This window comes from Macaca mulatta, chromosome 16 (genome assembly GCF_049350105.2).
Source record: "Macaca mulatta isolate MMU2019108-1 chromosome 16, T2T-MMU8v2.0, whole genome shotgun sequence".
Taxonomy (NCBI): Eukaryota; Metazoa; Chordata; class Mammalia; order Primates; family Cercopithecidae; genus Macaca; species Macaca mulatta.
Genome location: NC_133421.1, coordinates 74,436,752 through 74,460,116, shown reverse-complemented (window position 1 = coordinate 74,460,116; position 23,365 = coordinate 74,436,752). Strand labels below are relative to the sequence as shown.

At 40.6% G+C, this 23,365-nt stretch overlaps 2 protein-coding genes and 1 long non-coding RNA gene across 10 annotated transcripts in view; 2 read left to right on the top strand and 1 right to left on the bottom strand.

The window, feature by feature from the left end:
• Positions 1-16,786, top strand: part of SMURF2 (SMAD specific E3 ubiquitin protein ligase 2) — a 118,806-nt gene extending 102,020 nt beyond the window's left edge. For all 4 annotated transcript variants that reach the window (XM_077972510.1, XM_015120120.3, XM_077972509.1 and 1 more), the window contains 7 exons: positions 419-533; positions 2,460-2,638; positions 3,479-3,616; positions 6,805-6,925; positions 11,283-11,484; positions 12,746-12,821; positions 13,134-16,786. In XM_077972510.1, coding sequence (XP_077828636.1) covers positions 419-533; positions 2,460-2,638; positions 3,479-3,616; positions 6,805-6,925; positions 11,283-11,484; positions 12,746-12,821; positions 13,134-13,233 — 931 coding nt within the window. In that variant the 3' untranslated portion in view covers positions 13,234-16,786. The remainder of the gene's footprint in view (positions 1-418; positions 534-2,459; positions 2,639-3,478; positions 3,617-6,804; positions 6,926-11,282; positions 11,485-12,745; positions 12,822-13,133) is intronic.
• LOC144335877 (uncharacterized) lies at positions 7,525-9,770 on the top strand. The gene is made up of 2 exons (XR_013407077.1): positions 7,525-8,295; positions 8,626-9,770. It is a non-coding gene; the product is annotated as an uncharacterized LOC144335877 (long non-coding RNA).
• Positions 16,787-22,257: 5,471 nt separating the features above from the next.
• CEP95 (centrosomal protein 95) overlaps positions 22,258-23,365 on the bottom strand; it is a 30,938-nt gene continuing 29,830 nt past the window's right edge. For all 5 annotated transcript variants that reach the window (XM_001116599.5, XM_028836668.2, XM_015120113.3 and 2 more), the window contains 2 exons: positions 23,077-23,148; positions 22,258-22,592 (listed from right to left, as the gene is read on the bottom strand). In XM_001116599.5, coding sequence (XP_001116599.2) covers positions 22,416-22,592; positions 23,077-23,148 — 249 coding nt within the window. In that variant the 3' untranslated portion in view covers positions 22,258-22,415. The remainder of the gene's footprint in view (positions 22,593-23,076; positions 23,149-23,365) is intronic.

The window sequence follows — 23,365 nt, the reverse complement described above, 5'->3', positions numbered from 1 at the left end:
GTGTGAGCCACCGTCCCCACCCTCACATGGACATTTTGAAATAAAACCCCGTATTCTTCCTTTTGTTTTATGTTTATTATGGATTACAAATTTATTTGGCAATTAAAAGTAACAGACCACTGGACTATATCATCTCGTGAGTAGCTGAGCTGTTGGATAATACTTTTATACTCTTTGATGCTAAAATACAATAAAATTTCCTAAATTTTGAGTGAGATGTTCCTTCAATATAAGAGAGTTTTTATTTGCTATTTGGGCATGGTAGATTTTTCCAATGTGATCTTATATAACTACAGTTAATGCTTTTTTGCCTTTTATTAATTTAAAAAATTATTTGCTAAAATGATGAATTAATGGCATATCTTAATAAAAATGTATACATTAACAAAAAAATTCCTTGGTCATATCTGTTTTCTAGGGAATGGTTGTATCTCTTGTCACATGAAATGCTGAATCCATACTATGGCCTCTTCCAATATTCAAGAGATGATATCTATACATTGCAGATCAATCCTGATTCTGCAGTTAATCCGGTATGATTTGAAGTTATGATGTGAATTGTGACCTGTAATGCTTTTCATGTTTACATATTAATGTAGTTTATTATATAGAAATTATTTGTCCTTGTCTTAGTTGTACCCTTTGACTTAGCAATTCCTCTTCTACAAAATTTTCCCAAGCAGATGATTACAGATACATGCACCAATTTGGAAACAGGGATGTTTATTGTTTATAGTAGCACTCAACTGAGAACAATATAGTTGTCTTCAAGAGTGGGGATTGATTAAATTATGACATGAAGCAGAATCACACAAATGATTAAAGGCATAGGTTCTGGAATTAGAAAGACATGTCGTGGTCTCATCAGTTTCTAGCTTTGTGACCTTTCAGGGCAAGTTCATGGACTTAAGCTTCAGTTTTGTCATTGCTAATAAATAAATGTGTACCTCAAAGAGGGGTTATGAGAATTAAATGGGGACTGGCACATTAAGCATTTAGCACAGTGCTGTATGTTATTAACTGTACAACTCTTATCAATTACATTATTAAGCACTCAACAGAAGTCAGCAGTTATTACTAATGTATTGTTCTTATATTGTCTTTCCATAGAAGGGCACACTATACAGCCACTAAAATGATCATGTGGGATAATAGTTAATGATTTGGAAATTTGGTGTTTATGATGTGTTAAGGGAAAAGAAGGTTATCAAATAGTATAATGCAACTTTGGTAAATATATATGTGTGTGTGTGTGTGTGTGTGTGTGTGTTTTATTACTTTTAAAAAAGAAACAAAGAGGTTTAAAGACGAACTTAAAAGATTACTTAGTTTTGGCTGGGCGCGGTGGCTCAAGCCTATAATCCCAGCACTTTGGGAGGCCGAGACGGGCAGATCACGAGGTCAGGAGATTGAGACCATCCTGGCTAACACAGTGAAACCCCTTCTCTACTTACAAAAAAAAAAAAATACAAAAAAAAATTAGCCAGGCATGGTGGTGGGCGCCTGTAGTCCCAGCTACTCGGGAGGCTGAGGCAGGAGAATGGCGTGAACCCGGGAGGCGGAGCTTGCAGTGAGCCGAGATCGCGCCACTGCACTCCGGCCTGGGTGACAGAGCGAGACTCTGTCTCAAAAAAAAAAAAAAAAGAATTTAAAAATACAAACATCTAACAAAATAATCTGTGATGAAAGACGAAATATATATAAAAGGGTAGAAATGTTAGATTTGTTTCAGGAAATTATTTAGGGAGGATTTTGAGGTGAAGGTTCTTTTTGGAGGGCGCACTGCTGCCCCTGTAGTAACAATAGCCCACATTCATTGAGGGCTTACAGCATGCCAGGTCCAGTTCCATGGGTTTCAAACATCACCTCATTTTACTCCTCATAGAGATGCTTTTTAGATACTGTTATTATCCTCATATTTCCAGATGTGGACAGTCCTACAGGGGTTAATTTGTCCATACGCCAGTGACTAGCAGAATCATGATTCTAATTCAAGCCTGACACCAAGTCTGTGCTCTTAAATCTATGGTGTTTTGATGTTTAATTTCTGGTTAGGTCAAGGAGGCGGGGAGATTTAGAATTGAAAGATTTTTTTTCATGACAAAGGGCTCAGCACGGAAGTGAGAGAAGGAAGAGAAAAGAATCTGCAAGTAGTTGAATGAAGCTCTGGGACCATAGTTTGGACTTTCTAAAAGATAAATTTTATCTTTCTAAAAGATAAAATTTACAGAATGACTGACCCCTGTGAGAAGGGCGTATTACCCTGTGTAATATGCTGTTCCGGAGTGATCTAGAGACTCCTGAGCATGCCCTAGAGAAATACTCCCTCCTGACTATATTGAAGAGTACAAATTTTATGCTTATTCTCAAAAAAATTAATGTTGCTGAAATATTTCATTTTTATTAAAATTTTCCTGGGTAGTTTCTAACTTGAGTATATACACTCTTTTCAATTTCAGGAACATTTATCCTATTTCCACTTTGTTGGACGAATAATGGGAATGGCTGTGTTTCATGGACATTATATTGATGGTGGTTTCACTTTGCCTTTTTATAAGCAATTGCTTGGGAAGTCGATTACTTTGGATGACATGGAGTTAGTAGATCCAGATCTTCATAACAGTTTAGTGTGGATACTGTATGTATTGAGTCTTCTGTCTCTTCATTATAGTTAAACTCTTGAGCTTTTAAAAAAAAGTTTCAAAACCGATGTACTTAAAAAAAATTACACAGAAAATATTGAGTGGTTGAGTGATAGGATCTCATATGATTTCCCCCTTTCTGTAGCTTCTTTATATATTTCAAATTCCTTAAACTTAGCAAGTGTTACTACTTTAAAAAGAAAAAAAAAAACTAGTATATTCTATTTTTAAAAGTACTTTATATGATTATTTCCTCAATGTGATGTAAATTCTGTTCCAAACCTGCATGTGTTAGAATAGCAAATTCTTGCTGCCATTGCTTTTAATGAAGTGGCGATTGTTGGAACCATACTTTTAGATAAGAACTAATTGTTGAATTTAAGCTAAGAACTGATTCTGTTTTGCAAGAGGTCGTTATTTTTATGAAGATACACTGGAAATGTTTATTTTTTATAAAGTATACAGTGGCTTTCTCAACTAGGGATACACAGGCACTTGGCCCCTTGGAGTACAGTACCGAGTAGCGCTCTTCAGAATGCCAAATATAACTGAAATTGTCCTATATTGGTGGTTCTAGCAAGTCCCAGCTTTGACCAGGGCTCTTTCTCATCACTCAGGAAGTTAAATGTTTCCTGTGTTTATGCAGGTTAAAGCTCTTTGACTTTTCTGTCCAGAAAGAACTAGGTAGTGTGGTAGTTTAAGAGTTCATAAGCTGAATCTGACCTCACATTTGTCATATTATAAAATGATCTTAGTTTTATCTCACCAGTTAATACATCTATAGGGTCTGTATTTTAGGTTTCCCAGTTACCTATCTCTTCCTCTTTCCTTTCCAGTGAGAATGATATTACAGGTGTTTTGGACCATACCTTCTGTGTTGAACATAATGCATATGGTGAAATTATTCAGCATGAACTTAAACCAAATGGCAAAAGTATCCCTGTTAATGAAGAAAATAAAAAAGAATATGTCAGGTAAACACTCCTGTGTTCTCAAGGCTGAATTTTTTTAAAATGTTCTAGGATGTTAGTATGAACAAACTTAAATATTTAGATAGTATTACTTAGTGTTACAAAATCCGCTTCAGCAGAATTTAGTGGCTTATTAAGAACAGCCATTTTATTATTTCTCACAATTCCAAGGGTCAGGAAATTGGGCAAAAGAACAACATGGATGACACACTGCTGTTCCACAAGATGTCAGCTAGGCCTGCAACACCAAGATGGCCTCTTCACTCATAACTAGGATAACTCAAATGGCCGAGGGCTAGCTGGCATGGCTGTCGACTGGGGTCACTGGCTGGGTCCTAGTTCTCATTGTTGGCTGAGTTCCTTGGTTCTCCCTCTGTGATATCAAAGGCCATTCCCTCTCTCCATGACCACTCCCTCTCCCCATAGCCACTCTTTCTCCCTGAAAAGTTTGTCCCTTCATTGTAATGAAGGTTAATCATGTTACCCACTGTATTGATAGACTTCTTATGGGGTGGCCAGCTTTCCAAAGCTCAAAAGCAGAAGCTGTAGATCTTTTTAAGGCCTAAGCCTGGTCCTGGCCAACATGACTTCTGTCTAGTTCTGGTTAAACTGAGACAGCCAGCCCAGTTTCATCATGGAAGAGGAGCTGTACAAAGGTGTGAATACCAGGAGATGTGGGCAATGGGGCCATGTGTGGTGTAGCTATCACAGGTGGCAATTCAGAAGGGCTTTTGTGCTGTATATTACTAACATTTAGCCTGTTTATAAACAAGCACATTGTGAGTTTAGGGATAAATGTAAATAAATGTTTTTCAGATTTCATAAAGTAAATTTGAGGAATTTTTATGTATTGGGCTAATTTGGCTTATGAGAAATAAAAAGTCTACCAAACAAAACTGTGGTAATCAGCTTTGGAAGTTTGAACTTGAACTTTACTGTATGTACACAGAAACTTGCATGCTATACTTTTTTTGTATAGATCATGTTCTCAAATCTTACTAACATTGTTCCTAGTTTAAAAATGAGGTCCACTTGATTGGAGTGAACACTGGCATAGCTTTTCTGGAAAGCGGTTTGATACCAGCAGTACATGCCCTTTAGCAGCTCTGTGTTTAGGACTCTTCTGCAGAAACACACATGTAATTGAAGAAGTACAGGAAAGGATGGTCAATTAAATACTACTTGTAAAAATTACACTACTAAAATCTTTTTAGAGAAGAATGATTATATTATACATTCAACAGAATATTATGTGGATATTTAAAAGAAAGACTACATAAGCTGTCATATTTTAAAACTAAATCTTACAAGAATTATGTAGGAACAAAGTCTATGTTTTTTTGTTTTGTTTTGTTTTTTGTTTTCTTTTGTTTTTCTTTGAGACAGAGTCTCACTCTGTTGCCCAGGCTGGAGTGCAGTGGCACAATCTTGGCTCACTGCAACCTCTGCCTCCCAGGTTCAAGTGATTCTCCTGCCTCAGCCTCCCGAGTAGCTGGGAGTACAGGTGCGCACCACCACACCCGGCGAATTTTTGTATTATTGGCAGAGATGGGGTTTCACCATATTGACCATGCTGTTCTCAAACTCCTGACCTCATGATCTGCTTGCCTTGGCCTCCCAAAGTGTTGGGATTACAGCGTAAGCCACCGTGCCTGGCTGGTTTTTTTTTTTTTTTTTTATAATTATACTGAAGATGTTCAGGAGGCTGCAGTCAAATAAAGTTTTTGCCTAGGATGAGGGAGTGGAGGTGATGGGACTGGAAATAGGGAGGAGAAAGAGGGTAAAAGAATGGACTTTCATATTTTACTGTCTCCATAGTTAATGTTTGTTTTTTTGTTACATGCATAAAAAGTATGTATTACATTTCTACTTTAAAAAATGAAAGAACAGGCTGGGTGTGGTGGCTCATGCCTGTAATCCCAGCATTTTGGGAGGCCAGAGTGGGTGGATCAGCTGAGGTCAAGAGTTTGAGACCAGCCTAGCTAACATGGTGAAACCTTGTCTCTACTAAAAATACAAAAATTAGCCAAGTGTGTTGGCAGGCACCTGTAATCCTAGCTGCTTTGAAGGCTGAGGCAGGAGAACCACTTGAACCTGGGAGGTGGAGGTTGCAGTAAGCTGAGATCACACCACTGCACTCCAGCCTGGGCGACAGAGCGAAACTCTATCTAATATAAATTTAAAATAATAAAAAAAGAAAGAACAAATGAGAATTTCCTAAGTCTTAGCAGTATCTCCTTTTCAAGACCTCGTGTGTCCTACTCAGTCCCTGGATCCCACTCTCCAGGGTTCAGTCGTGTTTACAGCACACGGTACTAATGCCTTGCCAGCTACAGTTTTGAGATTAAAAATTACAAAGAAAAATTTTTACAGTTGTACAGTTTTTCTGTCCCCTTAGCCCAGCAAACAGAAATATGGTCCTCCAAAGGATGTGTTGTTAAGTAACTTCTCTCTTGAAGTGGAGAACCATTTCTCCAGATTTGGAAATGGTAACAAATTTGACAGATGAGTAAGTTCTGTGATGTGTGAGATGGAGAGGTCTTCTTGGGTAGGTAGATAAATAAAAGCAATTCACTTATAAATCATACAGTCACACAGTAGATGTAGTTTAGTGCATTTTTTATTGGTAAAATTACATCTTCCAGAATTTTTATATCCTCTAGAGAACAATGATTATTTAATCAAAAAGCACTTGCTATTGGCTTTTACTGTTTCTTCTCATTTTTGGTTTGAGGATTATCTACCTCCTCTTCTCCCACAGACCTCCCTCAAATAGAAACAAAACACCCAACACATTCAAATTACATTTACAAGTAAAATCAGAAAAAATAGTCATTTTTGAGTGAAAGAGCTCTTTATTCTAGTTATTGGCATGTATGCTGTAAGTTTAGAAAGAAATTTCATCAAGACTCAAGTAGACGTCCTGTTTCCTGGGAGCTTCTCTGATTCGAAGGGTTGCTCTGCTGATGCTGCTGCTGTTAGTAGAAGTTTACCACTTTTCATCAACACTGAACTGTGTCACACCTCAGGGATCATTTATCCCCATTAGTCTGAGATTTATTTTTAGACTTTAGGCTAAATTATTAATGTTAGATGCTTGTAAAATGCAATGTTGCTAAAGTAGAGATTTATAATAATTACCAGATCTGAAAATATATGTGATTATACCCAATCCTGCCTAATGTTTACAGGCTCTATGTGAACTGGAGATTTTTACGAGGCATTGAGGCTCAATTCCTGGCTCTGCAGAAAGGATTTAATGAAGTAATTCCACAACATTTGCTGAAGACATTTGATGAGAAGGAGTTAGAGGTTAGTGCATTAGTAGTATAACATCACTAGTATAACAAGAAAGGATTGGGAATTATTTTGTTACTTAATTTTATAGGAAAGTCATATTTCTGGTACTTTCTAAGTTTCATGGTTCTATGCTTGAGAATTCTTATTCACAGGAAAAGTCTTTCATGCTTTTGAAGGCCTTTCATCCTTTGGAATTTCTGTGAGTGAACAGTCTCTCCTCTCCTCTCCTCTCCTCTCCTCTCCTCTCCTCTCCTCTCCTCTCCTCTCCTCTCCTCTCCTCTCCTCTCCTCTCCTCTCCTCTCCTCTCCTCTCCTCTCTCCCCTCTCTCCTCTCCCCTCTCCCCTCTCCCCTCTCCCCTCTCCCCTCTCCCCTCTCCCCTCTCCCCTCTCCCCTCTCCCCTCTCCCCTCTCCCCTCTCCCCTCTCCCCTCTCCCCTCTCCCCTCTCCCCTCTCCCCTCATTTTTTCTGAGACAGGGTCTCACTCCGTCACCCAGGCTGGGGTGCAGTGGTGCAGTCATGGCTCACTGCAGCCTTGGCCTCGTGGGCTCAAATGATCCTTCCACCTCAGCCCCCCAAGTAGCTGGGACTACAAGCATGCACCAGCACGCCTGGCTAATTTTCTTGTTTTTTTTTTTTTTTTTTTTTTTGGTAGAGACAAGGTTTTGCCATGTTTCCCAGGCTGATCTCAAACTCCTGAGCTCAAGTGATCTGCCTGCCTTGGCCTCCCAAAGTGCTAGGATTATAGGCTTGAGCCACCATGCCCGGCTTGAGCAATCTCTCTTATATTGTGAACATTTAAAATTTATTTTTCTATCCTGTACTTTCTTATTTTAAACAGATTTCATGACTTATATGTACATTCTTCCAATATATATTTATTCCTTAACTTAGTAGTTACTGATTTAGTTAAGTAAAACCTCATTAATCTACCATATTGAAATTAATTTGGGTAAGAGCCTACTCTCAGTTGGTTTTACACTAAGCTTGCAAGAAAGCATTTGATAGACAAGATCATTGAGAAAATAACTAAAACACCTAGGAGAAATTGTATCTTTTTTTTTTTTTTTTTTTTGAGACAGAATCGCCCAGGCTGGAGAGCAGTGGCATGATCTAGGCTCACTGCAACCTCCACCTCCTGGGTTCAAGTGATTCTCCTGCCTCAGCCTCCCAAGTAGCTGGGACTACAGGCACCCGCAACCACGCCCGGCTGATTTTTATATTAGTAGAAACAGGGTTTCACCACATTGGCCAGGCTGGTCTGGGATTCCTGACCTCAAATGATCCACCCACTCTGGCCTTCCAAAGTGCTCAGATTACAGGTGTAAGCCACCGTACCTGGCCTCTAAATGTCTTTAGATTAACAGCCATACAAAACAGTTAATAGTTTTTTGTTTCCTGGGCCGGGCGCGGTGGCTCACGCCTGTAATCCCAGCACTTTGGGAGGCCGAGGCGGGCGGATCACAAGGTCAGGAGATCGAGACCACAGTGAAACCTCGTCTCTACTAAAAATACAAAAAATTAGCCGGGCGCGGTTGTGGGCGCCTGTAGTCCCAGCTACTCGGGAGGCTGAGGCAGGAGAATGGCGTGAACCCGGGAGGCGGAGCTTGCAGTGAGCCGAGATCGCGCCACTGCACTCCAGCCTGGGCTGGGCGACAGAGCGAGACTCTGTCTCAAAAAAAAAAAAAAAAAAAAAAAAAAAAAAAAAAAAAATAGTTTTTTGTTTCCTTTTAAAGCTGTCCCTTAAACACCTCAGGTCTGGTTTTGTAATTAAGACCTTTGACAAATACATCTGAATTTCCTACTGAACTACTAAGAAACATGAGGTTTAATTCTATTCAGGCTCCCACATTTATTTAGTAGTTAGGGATAACACAAATATTTGAAGTCTACTAATAATTTGAAACATGATTTTATTCACTGCCTTCAATGTCCTTTCTAACTAAATCTGTTAATAGACCTGTTAGCAAACAAATCTAAAAAGGTTGGTCTTACTTAATACTATCCCCATTCCTTTTGTGATTGAATTGTTCATAGTAAAATAGCCAGAAGGAAGTAGTTGGAGGAGAACGCAGCAGGAATGCCGATAAGGTTGCAATATAATGCATTTTCATCTCTTTACACAATAAACAAGGATTTGGCCTTCTAACTGCCATTCCTCTGAGGAAAAGAATTTAGGAGGAGTCTTTTATGTCATTAAACACACCCATAATCCTTTTCGGATAACCTCCTCCCTGTTCAGTGTGGTGTTAACTCAGTGAACCCTGTAGAAGCTTTGTTGGAGATTTTATTTCAGAACCCTATGGAAGCCTTACTGGAGACTTTATTTGGTAGGGTTAGGGTTTTGAATATAGTTTCTACTGCTAATGAGTCATTATACTTTTTCTTTTTCTTTTTTTTTTTTTTTTTTGTGGAGACAGAATCTCACTCTGTCGCCCAGGCTGGAGTGCAGTGGCGCAATCTCTGCTTACCGCAACCTCCGCCTCCCGGGTTCAAGCGATTCTCCTGCCTCAGTCTCCCGAGTAACTGGAACTTCAGGTGTGCACGACCATGCCTGGCTAATTTTTGTAGTTTTAGTAGAGAGGGGGTTTCACCATGTTGCCCAGGCCGGTCTCAAACTCCTGAGCTCAGGCAGTCCACCTGCCTCTGCCTCCCAAAGTGTTAGGATTACAGGCATGAGCCATCGCACCGGGCCTGAATCATTAAACTTTGTATTTTTATTTTTGAGATAGAGTCTCACTCTGTTGCCCAGGCTGGAGTGCAGTAGCATGATCCTAGCTCACGGTTAACTCCTATGCTGAAGTGATCCTCCCACCTCAGCCTCCCCGGTAACTGGGACTACAGGTGTGCACCACCACACCTGGCTAACAGTTTTTTGGGGTTTTTGTTTTTTTTTTTTTTTTTTGGAGAGACAGTCTTACTTTGTCCCCCAGGCTGACAGGATCTCGGCTCCCTACAACCTCCACTTCCCAGGTTCAAGTATTCTCATGCCTTGGGATTACAGGTGCTCACCACCACGCCCGGCTACCTTTTTGTATTTTTAGTAGATACAGGGTTTCACCATGTTGGCCAGGCTGGTCTTGAACTCCTGACCTCAAGTGATCTGCATGCCTTGTCCCCCCAAAGTGCTGGGCTTACAGGCGTGAGCCACCACACCCTACCCATTTTTAAAGACGATATGTATAACATTTATTTTAGTGGTGTATACATTAATCTTGGGTTTAATTAATTCTATAAAATCTAGGATTTGCAAGTTATGTTTTATAGTACACATGGAATTCGCTATTATAAACATGTTAGATTAGTATGGTGAGTTAGTCTTGGACCCTAGGGAGATGTATTAGTAATATCAAAATGATTTGGATATAGTTCATCTGTGTGACCCTCCCATCAGGATGTGTTTAGCAGAGGTCTGTATCAATGTGCTCATGTATTTTGTGCTTTAATATCAATTTAAGATTATTAAGCAAATGTAGACCAGGCGTGGTGGCTCACGCCTGTAATCCTAACACTTTGGGAGGCTGAGGCAGGTGGATCACTTGAGGCCAGGAGTTGGAGACCAGCCTGGCCAACATGGCAGAATCCTGTCTCTACTGAAAAATACAAAAATTAGCTGGGCATTGTGGCGCATGCCTGTAATCCTAGCTACTCAGGAGGTTGAGGCAGGAGAATCACTTGAACCCAGGAGGCAGAGGTTGCAGTGAGCCTAGATCATGCCATTGCACACCAGCCTAGGAGACAGAGCGAAACTCTGTCTTAAAAAAAAAAAAAAAAAAAAAAATTAAGCAAATTGTATGAATCACTTATTCAACACCCATTTCTAAAGTTTCTGTGCATTATCGGTTCCTTCCACAGGATGTAGTGAAATGGATGTTACTGCCATATTACAGCAGAGGACATTGATTGAATTGCTCTCAATCAACAAAGCTAATAGATATTGAAACTAGTAGATGATACAGGTCCAAAGAAGGCACATATCAACTGTATTTACTCTTTGGATCTCAATTGCTGTCCATTTTCTTAAAAGTTTTATAATTTTATTATGAACTTATAAAACAGTCACAATTTTTTACCTGGTCAAGTCTATCACAGCTGTGGTTCTCAGACCCTGGGGAGGGAGTTTCAATGAGTAGATACCTCTGGAACTTTTAAAAATATAGATCCCAACTGTCACCCCAGATGCACAGAATTAAAATCTCTGAGCCTAGAACCTGGTATGTCAATTTGAAAAGCTTTTCAGATGATTCTGATGTGCAACTTCGATTAGGAACCACCAAATGAGAGCCAGCAGTACAAATCTGAAGTTCTCTTTTGAGGAATTTTTGACCTGGCTATGGTTTCCACAGGTTCATTACTGTGTACTATTTTCACAGCTTATTATTTGTGGACTTGGAAAGATAGATGTTAGTGACTGGAAGGTAAACACCCGGTTAAAACACTGTACACCAGACAGCAACATTGTCAAATGGTTCTGGAAAGCTGTGGAGTTTTTTGATGAAGAGCGACGAGCACGATTGCTTCAGTTTGTGACAGGGTCCTCTCGAGTGCCTCTGCAGGGCTTCAAAGCATTGCAAGGTAACAGCCTGAGGGGCAGGCAAGCTGGGCGGCAGGTGGACCAGGGGTGGGGGCCAGGTCTGTCAGTATGGGGTCTGTGTAGATATTTTATAAACCGTGTGCTTAGAGATTCTCTTTTCACTTCTTACCTGTGACTCTCACATTGTGATACCTTCTCCTTCCTTTCTCTTGTTCCCCTCCCAAGAGCCTTTTGTGTGGGCTTCTCTGATTGTAGTGAGTGCCGCATGCTAGAGACCGTACGTAGTGATGCTCTGCCTTTTGTTTTCTGGTCACCTTACTTTTAATTCTGTTGCACATTCCTGTAAGGGAAGTCATTCACTTTCATGTTCACATCTCGACCTGGTGAAAATGTTTACCTGCCTGGGATGCCTCTCCCCTTACTTTTCAGTTCTTTATTAGACAGAAGCAGCATGGGTCATGGAAACCATCTGTTCGGTCAGAACATTTTAATTACTGCATGGCATCAGACCATTTGTTTACAACCATATTCCTTTTTAAAGAATGGTTTTCCGTGGAATCAGCTGGTTAATTTTGGGATGAGCTTGTAATATTGCTAATGATTGTGGCGCTTCACTGGGTGGCAGTTGCTTCCTTTACCTCTTAAGCACTTCATTGTCAAAGCTGCTGGTGATGACTAAGGACATACAGAGCGAGACTGGTACATAATTCGGCAGTGCTGCCCACAGCGCATGCTCTGAAATCCCTGGGGCGAACCTGCTTTCAGCTGTGCTGCCCTTCTCTGTAAGGAGAGCTCCTCAGCATCACACTGCCCAGATGCATAAAGTGAGGTTGTATTTCTGCTACGTGTATTTATATGGGGTGTCTGTGCGAACTGAAATGGATTCTATAGACGGCTCTTTTGCGCTCAGCCCAGTTTGAGTCATGAAATCTAAATTCGCATTAGGTCATCTTTTTGAATGTGTGCCTATGTATTTTACCTTGGATTTTCCTGATTACTTTTCTTCTCATGCTTTTGGGATATTGATTTTCTCTAAAATATAGAAATTGGGAAAGAGATTTCAATCTCGAGTTTTTTCTCAAATGGAAATACAAAGGTATTATGGAATCTAAGCCTTATCCAAGGTTAATTCTGGCTCTCAAAACCCAGATGCTTTTCCTGCTGCCCTTTGGTAGTACGTGCGGATTCATTAGCATTCCTCTATCCCCAGATCCTGTGGTTTACGTGCCAGTTTTATTCTAAGATTGTGGCGACAAATGCACGCACCTGCAGTGATTTCACCCACATTTCCTTCATTTGCAGGTGCTGCAGGCCCGAGACTCTTTACCATACACCAGATTGATGCCTGCACAGACAACCTGCCGAAAGCCCACACTTGGTAAGGTATTTTTGTAGCTTTATTCCCCATTCCATGTACATAGGTGTTAGTTCCGAACAGATTGGACTTTTTCTTTATTGTACTTACTAGTGTTGAATGAGCCTTTAAAGGGAATGATAAGCAGCTTAAGCGATTTAAAGTTAAGATTATTCGAAAACTGGTAGGAAAACTCAAAAGTGGTCACCTCTGTTTTAGAGAAATACCTTTTAGTTTTCTGTGTGACAGAGTGTTGTGGCTATATTGGTATACACTTGCTGGGCCAGTTTACTTATTATGAATGAACTGTGTAAAATTTGATTTGCTTATTCACAGCTTCAATCGAATAGACATTCCGCCCTATGAAAGCTATGAAAAGCTATATGAAAAGCTGCTAACAGCCATTGAAGAAACATGTGGATTTGCTGTGGAATGACGAGCTTCAAGGATTTGCCCAGGACTCTATTTATACAACCCTGACTGACAGTCTCCTTTCAGCAGAGTTTCAAAGAATGCTGAAATACAGGAAAACAACCCCCCCCCCTTTTTTTTTTTTTACATTTTAGGACACTGTGAGGGGAAAGGACAATTTTGAAATTCCTTTTCAAGGAAAAAAAGGTCTTTATGCTTTGCCATGAGGCCACATTCAGCTGCTATTTAAACTTAATATCTTGAACCTAAAGAATGCTGACTTTTCCTACATTTCCAGAGTTAGGCAGTATTCTACACTTAAAGACTACTACTATTTTTATAAAAGGTAATCTATTCAAATTGCTTCACAGATTTTAAGTCTCTCAAACATCAAGACAACTTCAGCAGTCGGTACAAGTCACATTTCATTTTGATTGAATACATAATTTTGAACAGCTCCTGTACTTGCTCTTTGTAAAAAATAAAAATAAAAAATTATTTTGAACTATTCTACCTTTGTAAACAATTGGCTAAAAGAATCATCTTTAAGAAATTAAGCCATTTACATGTTTGTGTTTTTCTATGGCAGAGCATTATATTTTGCATTATATGTTTCAGCTTAGTCTAAGTGGGTCTTTTTTACATTTTTCAAGAACGAATTTCCTGGAATACAGCTATATAATTTTGGTTGTCAAATTCCTAATGCAAACGTTTAGTCTAAACTTAGTCATTTATTTGCGACAATAAGATGTGTTCAGGGGCTCCCTGTTTTTAAGAGACTCTTTAAAAACAAACAAACAAAAAAAACTAATGTTTTTATCTTGAATCAATGAGATTAGTATTTTGGATTTACTTTTAATCTTAAAATACTGCATTTTTATAGCTTCTCACAGCATGTGGATGGGATGGGATTTTCATTATTTTGCTGGGTCAGCTTATCTTTAATATATGTACTATTCCTATAAACCAAAGTCTCTGACAAGTGCACCTAATTTATATTGTATTTTGACTATAGTATAAGTTTCCATTAACAAAACTATCCTAAAGTGTTAACTGCTCATAATTTTAATTGGGTAAAATTATGAAAAAGGAAGAATTTTCCTTAAAGATTATTAATAAGCTTAGAAAATCCTGCTTTTACCTAACAGAATGAAGTGGGGTTGAGGGGCAGTAGTATGAACAGTGATTCTAACTCGATGGCATAAATTACTTTGAAACTAAAGAGTTCATTTTGGAAGGGAATCCCACTTCCCTTCGTGTTGAAGATTTGCATTTGATTTTGAAACGTCCAGATTTAGCTTTCAAGGTGTGTGGCATGTTGTATGATCCAGAAGCAATGAAAACTCTGGGGTGAGGGATTGAAAAAATCTGAAATCGCAATTGGATTTTTAAATTCAACCATCAGAAATATGCACTATTCAGGGTTTTTTTTACATTGATGTGAAATAAGCAAATTTTCATGAGATAATTAAGTTGCAGAATTTAAAGTTATGAAGTAAATAGGTCCTCTGTTCTGTTTCATGTGATGGAGTGGGTTTCAGTCTGTGTTCTTGGCACCAAAGAGTTCCTCAGAGGTGCTTCAGGAGTAATGGTTGAAGAGAAGAGGGGCAAAGAGAGGGAGCGAGGGGGAAGGCCTAGTTGGTATTTAGCAGGGGCCTCAGGCTTCATATCCCCACCCCCTTTACCCAGAACAGTCTGTTTTTCTCTTATGTATATTGGAATTTCAAGTAAGCTTTCATGGGGTGCAGCGGGGCGGGGAGGAATGGATGGGATAAAAGAAGTGGAGATTTTGCTGCTCTAAAAAAGTTGAGAACTACTTGTGTAGTTTTTAAGTACTTCAGTGTATTTCATTTGGCCACATTCAACTGCCACAAGTAAGCTAGTCATAGTTGTAACTGTGCAGTGGTAATATGCTTATGTCTGCCTTTTTCCTCTCAAACAATTTGTTTTTTTACATTGCACTCTGAGTACCGAAGAGCATCTTGAAATGTATGGAAGGTGGTTTCTATGCTATTTGATAATCAGTAATGTTCAGCTGTCATGGTAGTACCCTATTGGTTGCAGGCCCATCTCTTTTATATTAAAGCACTAGTGCAGTTTATAATTGTGCCTACTTTTAAAATCTTTCAGTAAAAAATAAGTACATAATGAATATATAAATCATAACTGACAGGGATGCAGTAATAATGAAATGCTACTATCACTTATTTTAATATACAATATGAAGCAGGCAAATACCATTGTTTTTTGAGTGCCTTTTTAACTTTATGCTAATGACTTAATAGAGCTTTAAAAGAAAGAAATTGGCAGGGCACCATGGCTCACGCCTGTAATCCCAGCACTTTGGGAGGCCAAGGCAGGCGGATCACCTGAGGTTGGGAGTTCAAGAGCAGCCTGGCCAAGATGGTGAAACCCCATCTCTACTGAAAATACAAAATTAGCCAGGCGTGGTGGCGCACTCCTGTAATCTCAGCTACTTGGGATGCTGAGGCAGGAGAATTGCTTGAATCTGGGAGGCAGAGACTGCAGTGAGCCAAGATCACACCACTGCACTCCAGCCTGGGCGACAAGAGTGAGACTCCATCCCCCCTACTCCCCCCAAAAATAAATAAATTACTCTCTGTAAGAGTCTATGCTATCACCATCATCTATAAAAACACGATTTAGATTTCCATTTCAAAGTTACATTACCCAATTACTTCCAAATAGGTGCTAAGCAGAAACCCCCAATGTGTTACTGAACCATGGGCTCGCACCTCATGTTTAATGTGAATCTTTATTTCCGTGTCCCTCTTAACTGGTTTCTTCTTGTCTTCCCCCTGGCTGTATTGTTATTTCAGATATGTGATACCTGTTTTCATACTCTTGCCTTTCCATCATGAATGCTTAGTTATGAACAGAGATTCCTTCATAGAGCTCACAGGCAGTACAGAGGTGAGTCTTGTCTCAGAGGGCCTTGTATCTTGGTGTACTTTTTAAATAGTGCTGTGTATAGTGTACATTTTGTTTTGCACATAGTTTGTTGCCCCGAACGGGTTTTTTACCAAGCCTTTTTTTCTTTCATGTATTTACAGTCCGGAGCACAAGATGCTCTTCTTTCAAATACAGTGTAATTCGCTTTACAACACTAATCTGGGCTTTGAACTTCCAGTGCATAGGACTGATTGCATTGTTGGGAGTTAGAGGCTGTTCCAGCCATCCTTAGTTTGGTAGAGCAGCGCCTTCTGCTTGTTTTCTAAGCGTACAGTCAACGGGTGCCATTTGTGGTATTTAACATGTTAGGATGATTGTTCCAAATGCTGAGTTGTTTTATTTCTAGATGTAATTAGTTCACTTTATGTAATATTCTTCTCTCAAACTGACTTTAAAAACAAAGTTTTATCATTTTCATTGTATTTGTATTTATTACAGAGTGTTTTAGCTTTGATATTCTTTGTATTTTCACTCATTTGTTACATGAGCTTTATCAATAACATCTGTATAAATGGTTTTTAAAAATTAACTATGTATGTGCCCATGCCGAAGTCGAGCAATAAAATCAATGCTGTTTGCACTGTCACAGCATCAACGTTTTTAAAGAATATTGGGTTTGTAATTGTTTTGAAAACATTTATGATTGGCTCTATGGAGGGTGACAACATGAGTCACAAAATGAAAAGTTCAAGAACACATGCCATCCTGAGTTTGTGCCTCTGTCACGTTGCAGAGCTCAGGCCTCCTTTCTGTCTCCCGGCAGAGCGGAGGAGGCGCCCATTTTCTCCGGCCGTGGTGACTGCCCGGTTGGCAGTACCTATTGGGGTCTGCACGTAGGTGGATTTCTGAGGGGGTCAGGGGTTAGTGGGGAAGAGCATCTTGGTCCTGTCACCAGTCTGCATCCATCTTTGCTGTAATACATCTCTGCTCCGGAGGGCAGGCCTGTGATAGGGACTCACATTTGCCAGCTCTACCTTGGTATGTCGAGCAGTAAAATTCTCAAAATGAAAAGGAGAAATCAATTGTATTTTTTCTAGAAGCCGTGGATTTTAATAATGATAGTGGACTAAAGTCCAGCTAACTCCATGGATAGAAAAGGAATGAATATGGTCTGTGTAAGTCTACACAGCATAGGGTACAACAGAAGGGAAAACCTGGGCAACATGTAAGTAGTAGCAGTGTATTAAAGTTCAAAGGGTGAGCATGCTTTTGTTTATATACTTTTATATTCTTTTGAATATTTTTATTTTGCTTTGTCCCTCATTGCTGTGTTTACTGGTTTTATCTAAAATTTGTAAAGTTTTAGTATATTAAAGATTTTTGGCTGGGCACAGTGGCTCACACCCATAATCCCAGCACTCTGGGAGGCCGAGGTGGGCAGATCACGAGGTCAGGAGTTCGAGACTAGCCTGGCCAACATGGTGAAACCCCGCCTCTTTACTAAAAACACAAAAATTAGCCAGGTGTGGTAGCAGACGCCTGTAATCCCAGCTACTCAGGAGGCTGAGGCAGGAGAATTGCTTGAACCTAGGAGGCAGAGGTTGCAGTGAGCTGAAATTGCACCACTGCACGCCAGCCTGGACAACAGAGCAAGACTCCGTCTCAGAAAAAAAAAAATTCAGGCCGGGTGCTGTGGCTTGCACTTGTAATCCCAGCACTTTGGGAAGCCAAAGCAGGTGAATCTCTTGAGCCTAGCTTGAGACCAGTCTGGGCAACATGGCGAAACCCCATCTCTACAAACAATACAAAAACCGGCTGGGCATAGGGGCACATGCCTGATAGTCCCAGCTGCTGGAGGTGGGGCTGAGATGGGGGGATCGTTTGAGCCCTGGAGGCCAAGGCTGCAGTGAGCCGTGATTGAGCCACTGTACTCCAACCTGGGCAACAGACTTGAGACCCTGACTCAAAAACAACTTATTTATTTTCGTATTATAATAGTCTACAAATTATCCAAAAGTTTGATTTGACTAATGATCAGAAGTTTAACCTGAAAAGTTTGTCCCTTCATTGTAATGAAGGTTAACCATGTTACCCACTATTGATTTGTACTTCATATACCAAATGCTTACAATACATGTATATACAATAGGATATATGCAACAGAACAAGAGCCTAGTAACAGGTTAGAGGAGGTAATTACACAGGAAAAGTGTTACTTTACATTCCTATGTTAACATTCGTAGCAAACTAGACAGACCAGATTTTAAATTTTACTTAAAAGGTATCTGCCCTAAATGTGACTTGTCTGCTGCTCATTCAACAAATATTTACTGTGCTCCTACTATGTGCCAGGCTCTGTACTAGCTGATAGCCATATAGCTTTGCATGAACTTCCAAAGTAATGCTAGCCTGTGTCTCACTGTAGGCTAAGTTCAAACTTAAGCGTTCAAAACTCAATTTATGTACAGCAAAGCAGTCAGTCATGACGGGAGCACTTGAATCAATACCCCACCTCAGCAAGGCCCTGAATCCCAGACTTGGCTATTTGTGGTCTCACTGTGTTGCCCAGGCTGGAGTGCAGTAGCTATTTCACTGGCACAGTCATGGTGCACTGTAGCCTCAAACTACTGGTCTCCCAAGTAGCTGGGACTACAGGTGGGTACCACCATGCCATGGTGCAGTCTATGGGATGGGCGGGGGAACCTAAGATGTTTCTCCTGCCCACTTAAGTATTCTTAATGCTTTTTTTTTTTTTTTTGTAAGAGTCTTGCTCCGTTGCCCAGGCTGGAGTGCAGTGGTACAATAGCTCACTGCAACCTCCACCTCCAGGTTCAAGCAATTCTCGTGCCTCAGCCTCCCAAGTAGCTGGGATTACAGGGTGTGCACCACCATGCCCAGGTAATTTTTGTATTTTTAGTAGAGATGGGGTTTCACTATGTTGGCCAGGCTGGGCTTTTCATTAACTGTAAATACTGTCTGGTTAGTCCCTTATGATAGATGAGGCATTTAGTTCTAATATGAAGCACCTCACTCTGTTAACATCCCCCACAGGACTTTCCAAATGCACGATTGTGATGAGCCTTTCCTGGGCTGCTCCAGGCTGACTGGCTTGATGCACATGATCCACAGCACTTGAATCGCACCGTCCTCTGCTTGTTAAGCTAGTCTGGTGAAGTGATCTTTATTTGCTTTTCATTTTTCAAAAATATGTTGTCTCCTATTTTCTGACCTTTGCTGAGCAATCCTATTCCTTCCCTGACCAATTCTCTCATAAATTTTTTTTTTTTTTTTTTTTTTTTTTGGTTATTCCTAGTTACTTTTTAGCTTGGTAAAGAGCACCAGTTCCCACCAATCACCAGAACTAGCAACTTAATCTTCCTAAAATATTTTACATTTAAAAAAAAAGTATAATAAAAGCATTGTTAGGCTTGTGCTAACAGATCTAATGGTATTACATAATCTACCGCTCAGAGTCACACCTGCTGTGCTTCTGGATCTTTTCTGGGTGCTATGCTTTTAGATCTTTTCTGTATTGTATTTACATTATATTGCATCATATGTATAATACCCGTTCACACCGTGGTTTTTTCTATAAAACTGCATATTTTGTAGTCTGAAATTTTTTTACTCAATATTTTATGGCTATCTAGATCTACTTTATCCTCTAACACTTTTTAGAACTTATGTTCCAGCTCTTGCATATCTAGCCTTATTGTGGGGAAAAGAGAGATCAACTGTTACTGTGTCTATGTAGAAAGTAGAAGACATGAGACTCCATTTTGTTCTATACTAAGAAAAATTCTTCTGCCTTGAGATGCTGTTAATCTGTAACCCTAGCCCCAACGCTGTGCTTGCAGAGACATGTGCTGTGTTGACTCAAGGTTTAATAGACTTAGGGCTGTGCAAGATGTGCTTTGTTAAAAAAAAAAAAAAAAAAGTGCTTGAAGGCAGTATGCTTGGTAGAAGTCATCACCATTCTCTAATCTCGAGTACCCAGGGACACAATGCACTGCGGAAGGCAGCAGGGACCTCTGCCTAGGAAAGCCAGGTATTGTCCAAGGTTTCTCCCCAGTGATAGCCTGAGATATGGCCTCGTAGGAAGGGAAAGACCTGACCGTCCCCCAGCCTGACACCCGTAAAGGGTCTATGCTGAGGATTAGTAAAAGGGGAAGGCCTCTTTGCAGTTGAGATAAGAGGAAGGCCTCTGTCTCTTGCTCGTCCCTGGGAATGGAATGTCTCGGTGTAAAACGCGATCGTATGTTCTATTTACTGATAGGAGAAAACTGCCTCATGGCTGGAGGTGAGACATGCTGGCGGCAATACTGCTCCTTAATGCACCGAGATGTTTGTGTAAAGTCAAACATAAATCTGGCCTACGTGCACATTAAGGCACAGCACCTTTCCTTTAACTTATTTATGACAGAGATCTTTGCTCACATTTTCCCACTGACCCTCTCCCCACCATTACCCTATAGTCCTGCCACATCCCCCTCTCCGAGATGGTAGAGATAGTTATCAATAGTGAGGGAACTCAGGGACCAGTGCCAGCGCACGTCCTCCATATGCTGAGTGCTGCTTTGTCTCTGTGTCTTCTTTCTTTTCCCAGTCTCTCGTCCCACCTGACTAGAAAAGCCCACAGGTGCGGAGGGGCAGGCCACCCCTTCACCTCATCTTGTGCATTTCCTGTCCTTTCCATTCACCTGTGCTTGCTGAATTGTCACAACCCATCACAGGTGTCCGCATGTCACTTACCATGCTCCAAACACACCCAGTCCATTAAGCCTTTCCCTGCTGGAAGCTCTCGCCTGCCTGGTGGCCCACCCTTCTGACAGTTTCCATTCCAAGAGCTCAGCACTTAGAACCACAGCAGTTGATCAGATGTCTTTTCTCTCTAGGTCAGGTTTCACTGCTTCATGCCTCCTGGCCTCTCATCGTGCATCCACTCATCCCCACAGCACTCTCTCTGCCACTCCTGGGCTTCCATCCAAGTCCCCATATCCTCAACTGCTCTGAAGCTTCCTCTAGCTTAAGTGTAGCTTTTCTTCTCCATTGAAAACACCATCCCCAAGTGGTTTTTTTCCCTCATATTCCTCCATACCAGAGATGAGGCTGGTACACTCTTGCCCACTTGAAGCCCATCATGCCTTCCCACCTGCAGTCACTAATGCATCTTTGAATGACAGCCTGGCTTTCCACCCTTTATCTCTTCTCACTGCTATCTTCTGCCAACCAACAGAAACCATAATGCATTTTATTTATTTTTTTGTTTTCTTTTTTTTTTTTTTTTTTTGAGACGGAGTCTCGCTCTGTCGCCCAGGCTGGAGTGCAGTGGCCGGATCTCAGCTCACTGCAAGCTCCGCCTCCCGGGTCACGCCATTCTCCTGCCTCAGCCTCCCGAGTAGCTGGGACTACAGGCGCCCGCCACCTCGCCCGGCTAGTTTTTTGTATTTTTTAGTGGAGACGGGGTTTCACCATGTTAGCCCATGTTGGGATGGTCTCGATCTGCTGACCTCGTGATCCGCCTGTCTTGGCCTCCCAAAGTGCTGGGATTACAGGCTTGAGCCACCGCGCCCGGCCTATTTTTTATTTTTTTGAGAAAGAGTTTCACTTTTGTTGCCCAGGCTGGAGTGCAGTGGTGCGATCTCAGCTCACTGCAACTTCCACCTCCCAAGTTCAAGCGATTCTTGTGCCTCAGCCAGGTGCCACCATGCCTAGCTAATTTTTGTACTTTTAGTACAGATGGCGTTTCACCATGCTGGCCAGGCTGGTCTCGAACTCCTGACCTCAAGTGATCCACCTGCCTCAGCCTCCCAAAGTGCTGGGATTATAGGCGTGAGCCACTGCGCCCAACTGCCATAATGCATATTCCCTCATCTTCCAGCCACGTTATGAAAAGTCTACACATACATGGTACTGTCAAGGTTCTCCAAGGCCCACCTCTGATAACCACCCACCTTTCTTCTCTAACGTATGTATTTTTTTGTCAAGTGCTAATTCTTAATTATTTTTATTGACTTAAAGCAACAAACTTCAGGAGCTGGCTGCTCAAACAAGGCTTGTTAATTGCTTTAGCACAAATACGACTAATGAAGATCCCCCTTTTCAGATGTTAGGTCATAAATTCAAAATAATAAGCTTTTAGAAAATAATTTTTATTTTAAAATTCATAAAAAGTACTGGAAATATAGGTAAAGCATTTGAAAATGATTTTTCTGGCTTATCTGTTTACTGGCTCAATTCTAGCTCTGTCCTGGTAAAGGCCTCCAGAACCTTCACCTATGATCAAGTCTGGCCTCACAGGGAGGGACTTTTACTGTACTGAAAGGAAGCCAGCTGAAGCCGAGATCTGAAGCGCTCAGCTTCCAGTTCCCGGAAGAAAACATCATCATCATTCTGTGTTATCATGTCCTGCAGCTGTTGAATTTCCTTCTCCATCTTAGATCTCAGCTCCCGCTTCACCTTATGTAATGTCTGAAAAAAGAAGGCATGTCATCCTGCTGTTCACAGCATTTATCCAGGCCCTCATCTATTGTTCCCTCTTCATCTTCCAGCTAATCAAACTCCTCCAAAATTTTTAATCTAGCAGCAGCTCTTACAGAGACCTAACTAAAGTTAAAATCATAGGATAAAAATGTCTTGGGTCATAGATGGAGTGCCTTATTAGTCTTCTCTCCATTCCCTTTACGTTTGTTTTCTACTTCCTAAACTGTAAATAAATGTAAAATGTAAATAAATGTGTCACTTAATGATGGAGATATGTTCCAAGAAATGCAGCAAGTGTTTTGTTATTGTGCAAAATGTCAGTGTACTTACACAAACCCAGATGGTACTGTCTACTGCACACCGGGGCTATATGGTATAGCCTATTGCTCCAACCACCAATGTACGAGGTCCCTTGCTGAAGGAAACGTTGCCATGCAGTGCATGACTTTGCTTCTATCTTGTTAATTATTACCTGGGCCTGAGATTTCTCTCTGGCTTTAAGTTCTTGATGTTCCTGTGATATGGCTTCTGCCAGCAATGAAAACTGTTTATAGAAAGAAAAAAACAAATATTATATTTAATGTTTGTAGTCCAAATGTAACATTTCTTAATGTTCATAGGCTTAAAATAATTTTAATGGAAATAGGACAATATACTGTACTATGGTCAAGTATTATTTGATCTTAAATTTCAATCTTGAAAATGGGGTCCTCTAATCTGTAGAGTGCAAACTTTAGTTAACACAAGGAGGTTTATTGTCA